Source organism: Euphorbia lathyris, chromosome 3 (assembly GCF_963576675.1).
Source record: "Euphorbia lathyris chromosome 3, ddEupLath1.1, whole genome shotgun sequence".
In the NCBI taxonomy this organism is placed as follows: domain Eukaryota; kingdom Viridiplantae; phylum Streptophyta; class Magnoliopsida; order Malpighiales; family Euphorbiaceae; genus Euphorbia; species Euphorbia lathyris.
In genome coordinates, this window is record NC_088912.1 from 18,474,126 (window position 1) to 18,481,449 (window position 7,324).

General features: G+C 34.9%; 1 protein-coding gene across 1 annotated transcript; it reads right to left on the reverse strand.

Annotated features, from left to right (window-relative positions):
- Positions 1-2,756: 2,756 nt before the first annotated feature.
- LOC136224690 (protein phosphatase 2C 37-like) lies at positions 2,757-3,819 on the reverse strand. The gene is made up of 2 exons (XM_066013097.1): positions 3,267-3,819; positions 2,757-3,172 (listed from the first exon to the last, which is right to left on the reverse strand). The coding sequence occupies exons 1-2, from the start codon at positions 3,717-3,719 to the stop codon at positions 2,987-2,989; spliced, it is 639 nt and encodes a 212-aa protein (XP_065869169.1). The 5' UTR covers positions 3,720-3,819; the 3' UTR covers positions 2,757-2,986.
- Between the last annotated feature and the right edge of the window lie 3,505 nt (positions 3,820-7,324).

Here is a 7,324-nt window from a genome sequence, read left to right on the forward strand (position 1 = left end):
TTTTGATATGACTTGAATATACATATACATACGAACCGAATAGCAAGCTCTACATTATATTACAAAAAGGGGGATGAGTGTTGCCTTTCGGTTGTAATTGAAGTTACAAAGCTCCTTTACTATCTTGACTAAGAGAAAGGAAATTTGGAATTCGAATGAGAACCACATTTGGAGCTCACATTGCCTTTCGATTCTCCTTTGACTTAGTCAATATAGTTTAGGAGATTTGGACACCCTCATATCCACCTTGCATACTCCTCAGTCCATCTCCAGGCGAGCACATCATACACTTCCCTGTTGCTGAGGTATTGCTCAACAACTGCTTCTTGCCCAGGAAATGACGTCTCAATGTGGGGCTGTAGTAGTATATCATATATGTGTCACAACAGCTACAAAATGCATAGAATAATTAGATCACAAACATGATTAAGTGTTTATCAAATGAAATAGATAAATGGTGGCATATATATACCGTGGCAGTGGGAAAGGGAGTAAGGAGACGGGGAAGATGAATCATCCCCTGAGGAGCCACGTTAAGATGATAAATCTTATTCCGGAAGCAAAACTGAGAATAAGATGAGACATTGATTAGTGTATGTGTATATGTCATGTAGGTTCATATATCTTACTGAGATAAGTTAACATTACTGTTGGAGGTCTGTTTGGAAAATCCGGAGGGTAGCTGATTCTGATTTCAAATACACCCATTTCATATGGGGTGTACTGTGGGCCTTTTATTCTGATCGACCATTTGAAGAAGTTATCATCCAGATGACCTATTGTTGAAACATCTTTCCACATGATTTTGATTTGACAAAATTATTTAAGTAAAATTAAATATATTCTAAACACACTAAGTTTAAATGCTTTGATTTATTACACTAATGTGTTTGTTCAATGTTGAGTTAAATTGTTTATAAGACATAAAGACTAAATGGCTTAAAGCCCAATACGGAAGTCAAAGCCCAAGTCAAACAGATCAAGACCACTCGGCCCGCGTGTGCAAAACGCTGTCGTTATGAACAAAACGCAGCTCAGCGAGAGAAGGATCTAGAAGACCTTCGTTGAACAACTTCGGAATGAAGCTGCTGAGTTGAATCGACAAAGAGTACAAGACAGCAGCTGAGCAAGAACAACTTCCAGACAAAGTGTTTTCACTTTGGGTAAAGTTCAGAAGACACAGGACGTTGTCTAGTTGACCTTACCATAAATGGAGAGATATTCTGCCGAACTGACTAAAAGCTGACCGAGGACAGAAGATACTCAAATCTGATTGGCCGAGAGCTCTGAGCAAGACTGAGTGACAACGACAGGAAGCCGTTTCCCTCCAACGGTTATTTCGAAATTCGAAATGACTGATGCCTTAGACGTCTCTATAAATAGAGCCCTTTAGTTGCTTCATTGCAACATAGAACTTGATCAAGCCATTACGCTGACCAAAATTCTACTCAAAGTTCTATGAGAAAAAGCAAAGCAAATACTTACACCAAATTATATATCTTTTGTGTAAAAGTATAGAGTGATTATTCAATCATCTAAGGTGTCTTAGCAATTATTGTTTAGGACAAATCTTTATCATTTCTAGAGATTAGAAAGGAGAGGCTGAGTACTCGGTTATAGTACTCAGCGAGAGATTAGGAGTGAGTAGAGGTATAGAGGAAGATACTCTTGTTATACTCAGCTTCTAAGTTGTAAAAGGTTTGATGCTCTACCGTTAAAGAGCTCAGTAGAGAATTCGAAAGCTCGGAACGTGTTCCGGGGACAGGACGTAGGCTTAGAGGCCGAACCTGGATAAATCTGCTGAGTAACATCTTTCTAACCTTAAACTCCTTAATATATATATTGCTTGCTTAAACAAAATTGACCAAGTAAAGAGGTCACGCTGAGTTGTGTTGTATTGAGTATCTGAGTTCAGGAATAGACTCAAGTGCTATCTCCTGACTCAAAGAAAGAAGCTGACTTAGTCACCAGTTGACTAAGCTAGTGTCTTAATTTACTCAGCGCGCTGTGTAATCCTTTTTCAAAGAAAAAGAAGTCAGCCTTAACGTATTAAAATTTTAAATAGTTCATATCCCCCCCTTGGAACTAACTTGTTACGTTATAAGGGACCAACACCTATTATCATCCAAGATAAGAAGAATCATTACAAGTAAATAGAAGAAACCAGGAAGAGTTGAAGAACAACATATGAATTGACATACCATCAATGGCCAAAAGCCACCCTGGGCTCTCAATGTACAGTTTCTCCATCTCAGCAATTATCTATTGTTGAACAAGCGCAAGGTGATCCATTGTATAATGTAAGTTTTCTGGGTTGAATAGACACTGAATGATTGTGATACTTGTTATTTATAGTGATATGATAGTGGTGGCTAAGTGAAAGGTCGTGAAAGAGGAAAGGTCTTTAATTAGTGCGGTTAGGGTTATGTGTAATGATGTTATGTATTACTGACTTGCATTGGTTTTTGCAGATATTAAGACTTTGAGATTATAGGCCTAATAATGACTCCAAGATATGGATACATGAATTGATCGATTTTATTTCAGAATTTGGATATATATGTATTGGTTATTTTTTATAGTTTTAAGGGAAAAGTACAAAAATAAACCTTGTGGTTACACCGATTTTCAATCGCAGTCTTGTGGTTTAAAAATTTACAAAATGATACATTGAGGTTCATTCCGTTAGCAAACATATACCAAATTGACTAACGGTGTTAAAAGTCAAAGGGAAAAGAGTTATTTTGGTCCTTAAATTTATTTATTTTATAAATTAACCTCATTTATTATCTAATTATTATAAATAAACCCCAAAATAAAAAATAAAAATCAAATATACCATATTCTCTATCTCTCTTTCATTTTTTACTTTTCTTTTTCTTTCTCTCTTCTCTCTCCCCTTTGTTAAATTCTCTCTCTAAAATCAACTTTATTTCCATCTCTACGTTATAACTGTACCCATGGAAGTAGATCCAATGGCGTCACACTATGGAGTCTGGAGATCACATCGGCATTTAGCTTCTTCATCATTGCATCGTTTCTCCGCCTCTTTGTCCATTTTCGCAAAGGTTCTCTCCATAGTTCCTTTCCACTCCACGGATTCAATTTCTTCAGAACTTTCGATTTCTTCTTTCAATATATCGTGCAACTGATCTTTACACTTCAGAGCCACCTGAAGAAAATTAAGATTAAAAAAATTAAATAAACAAGGAGATTAATTAAACAAATCAAAGTGAAAACTGGAGTTTGTGATTGTGCATATTTACAGAAATCATCTGTATTGAAACAACGTCTTCCATATCTCTTCTTCTACCATAAACCAAAGTCATACCATACTTCGGAGATTCCTCTACCAATATGCGATCTGATTTTGCAGAAACTGAGCTACCTGTTCCTGATTGATGCTTAGAATCTAAAGTCTCGTTAGTCTCTGGCGTTTTGGTTTCTATCCTTTTACTTCCTCTACACATATCTTCGCTCGATTTGCAATTCTCTTCTGCGTTATTGCAGTCACGTGCTAGAGGATCCAAAAGAAGAGGAAACAGATCAATCTTCTGTCGTTTCCGACCGTTCTCAGACGGTGGTTGAACTGCCGAATCGGCCACGACCTTGAATGGACGAAGCTCTAATCTCCTACGCCTTGAAGCACGGGAGCTTGGCTCAACTACTGGAGCAGCTGTCTCACTTTCACCAACAACTCCATAGCAAATTCCATCCATTAACAGTTCTAATCGGCGTAAAATTCAAAATCCAAACAACGAAATCTCGAGATATCTAGTTTGGCAGTTTTGAGTAGTAACCAAATAAGAGACGGAAATACAATTGATTTTAGACGGAGAAATTAACAAAGGGGAGGGAGAAGAGAGAGAAAGAAAAAAATAAAGTAAAAAATGAAAGAGATAGAGAAAATGATATATTTGATTTTTATTTTTTATTTTGGGATTTATTTGTGATAATTAGATAATAAATGAGGTTAATTTATAAAATAAATAAATTTAAGGACCAAATTAACTCCTTTTTTTTTTGAATTTTAACACCGTTAGTCAATTTGGTATGAGTTTGCTAACGGAATGAACCTCAATGTATCATTTTGTAAATTTTTAAACCACAGGACTACGATCGAAAATAGGTGTAGCCACAAGGTTTATTTTTGTACTTTTCTCTAGTTTTAATTCAGGAATGTATGTGTACAAATGTAAACAGATTATGAGTATTGGTATCCAAAAAAATTAAAACCATTGATATACATAATTTCATGTTTATATTTGAGTATGTTAATTATTCAGGTAAAAACCAGAAATCCATACGAAGAAGGCAAAAAGTGACATTTTAATTTTTAAAAATGTCATATAAAGAACAATAAAAAGACATTAAAATAAACGAATCTGTCATCTGAAAATAAATCATTTGACATGATTGATTAAGACCTATGCCATCTAAAACAAGCTATGACGGCAGAAATTATTATACGAATTGTCATCGCAAATTCAATATGACAATTTCCCACACGTAAACTTGACGGTTTTAATTATTAGTATGTCATGTGATGACATTAAAGGTGACAGTAATAATAAATAAGCTGCATCGTAACAAAGATTAATATGACAGTACGCAGATAGGATAATGTCATGTGTCGAACCGTTATATGACAGAACCTAACCGTCGTCTGAAGGGGCAACAGACGGCAGCGAGCCTCGTGAAAGATTTATATCTCGCGGGACGACGGTTTTTAACCGTCGTCTGAAGGGGGTTTTGGCGTAGTGAAAGAATGCGCTTGACCCCTTTCTAATGTCCATCGGATGGTTGATCCAAAAAATTGACACGACTTTTTGACGGAGAAAACAATGTGAGGACGAGTGAGAGTGAGGTATTGTAAGGCCCCAAGAGTCGGAATTGCAAGGTGTTTCATTCCATTTAATGTGCAAAGGGAAATCCTCGGGAGTATGGACCTTTGGCATTAGAGGCATTTAGTGTTATCTAGAACCATTTCGGTTTAAAATTCTTGACTCTTTGTATTTTCTTATTTAAGAAAGGACGGTGTTGAGGGTTAATTGACCAATAAACTATATCTTTGTTCACCTTCTACGGGGATGCCAACAAGACCGAAACGGAGGTCTAGTCATGTTCACACCCAAATCCAAACACACTTTTTGAAAAGATAGCAATTCAAGCCAAGCAATCAGAGTAATTTGGCAAGGGCTTAAGTTAAGTTCATTTGAGGCAACAATGACTCCTCGGGGCAATGGAAATTGCATATCCTATTGAAGATAGTGGGTGAAAATTCCTAAGGTGTCTGGTGGAGGATGAAAACCTCTTTTACTAAAAGAAGAAAGATTGACAGACATTTATTCTAACCAAGGATAATAATGCAATAGTCTCAGCCAGGGTTCATGTTAAAGTAGAAGGTTGGGAGAACACATTTAGGTTTACCTTTCGTGGTTTGGCATGAGCCTTTTTAGAGTTTTTTTGTAGGAGCAGAGGTAGAAGCCTTTTGAGATTTGAGAGAGTTAGCTTTTTACGGTTTAGGAGCCATAATGTGAAATGGAAACAAAATCTTCTACAAATTGTTCATAAAAATTATCAAGAAATGTAGAAACATTGAAAAAAGGAAACAATGAACTTACAAGAGTTGCAGAGAAAAAGATGAAGCAAAAGAGGCACGAGTAGAAGTCTTCACCTTTTTCAAAAATATAAAGGTAAGTGGAGAGGATATCAAAAGGCGATAGATTTTGCAATTATGACCTACTTCGTCGGTCTTCTCGGGAAGAGAAAGATAGGTAATGAATGCAACTATTGAAACGACATCAGTTATACAAAAACACTAGCATAAAGGATGAGCTTCCAAGATGAAACGACTGAGCCCATCGTTGAAGGAAGTTAATAATTAAAGCTCTAAAGAGCTTTGACACAAGTCAAAGATGATATCTGATATCATATGAAATTAGAAAGGTTTGGACACATGTACCAATAGAGAGCTTTAGACATAAAGTATAACTATCTATACACGTGGAAAGATATGATCCTAATCCCGATATCACGCCGTAAAAAGCGAAAAAGGGAAAGGCGTACGTTTCATAAACCAATCAATCACCTACACGTTCAGTTGTCTAGAAATAGTCACTCCTCGGATACCACACGGTACATAACCACATACATAAACACTTTGCTTTCAAATCTATTTGCTTTCTCCAAATAACTTATTGTCTTAAGCATCAGAGAAGGGACGTCAGACGCTAGCTCTTCTCTAATCGTTTATTCATTTCGTTCAGGTACTTCAAGTTCAACCTGATTGTTACATTCTGTAGATCGACGACTATCATATATCATAACTTTATTGTCAACTACCCTAAAAATAGAATATACAACCCATATAATTAGAAAAGAAACATTCCAGGAATTAAATCTATAATGCACAAAATGTGCAATTTAAGCTATAGTTGTTACAATTAAAAATGAAAAAAAGCATCATAACAATATAAAATCACATCATCACCTCGACCAAAGAGGAAATAGTTTCTAGTTTTATAAAAGGCCTAATATATCATTTAGGTTGTGAAATTTTACAAAAAAAGCTTGATTGCAACCTCAAAGTGTTTTAATAGCTCTTTCAAATTGTCTGAAATGTCTCGATAACTCTCTCAACTTACCTAAAACATAATCACTTAATCTTTCAGTTAAAAAAAAACAAAAAAAATTGCATGGAGAAGATATATTGCATGTGCTTCGGAAAAGTCAACGACATGTCGCACTTTGAACTGACATGTAAGAAAAAGAAAAGGAGGTTCATAATTTTTCTTTTCATTGTGAAATCTAATATCTCATGTTATTTGAGTAGAATTTTTAACGTTCACTGCTCTATTTATAACAAATATTCCTCATTGTGTACAAAACTATTACAACACGGTCAAAACTGAATAATGTAATAACATGATTCACAAAGTTAACATCTCATTTGTCTGTCGAAAATATTATGTTTTGAAAAATATTGCATAAGGAAAAGTTTTTTGTTGAAAAATAACATATTTTCCGGATTTGGCTACAAAATGGGAAGTAGTGAGTGACTATGTTTTTAAAAGGATAAGAATAAATGAAGTATGATTACAAAAGTTTAGAAAAAATATTTTACTTTTATTCAAATTGGTAAAACATTTTTCTCATTCTCTTCGTAAATTTTACTGTTAATTTTTCTTTGACTTGTTTTCCTAAGTAAATAAACATTGAAAAATCATAAAAATATTTTTCTACACAGTATTTATATTATTTTCCATTAAACAAACAAGACCTAAAATTTTCACAGTTTATTTCTTTGCAATATTATATTTAG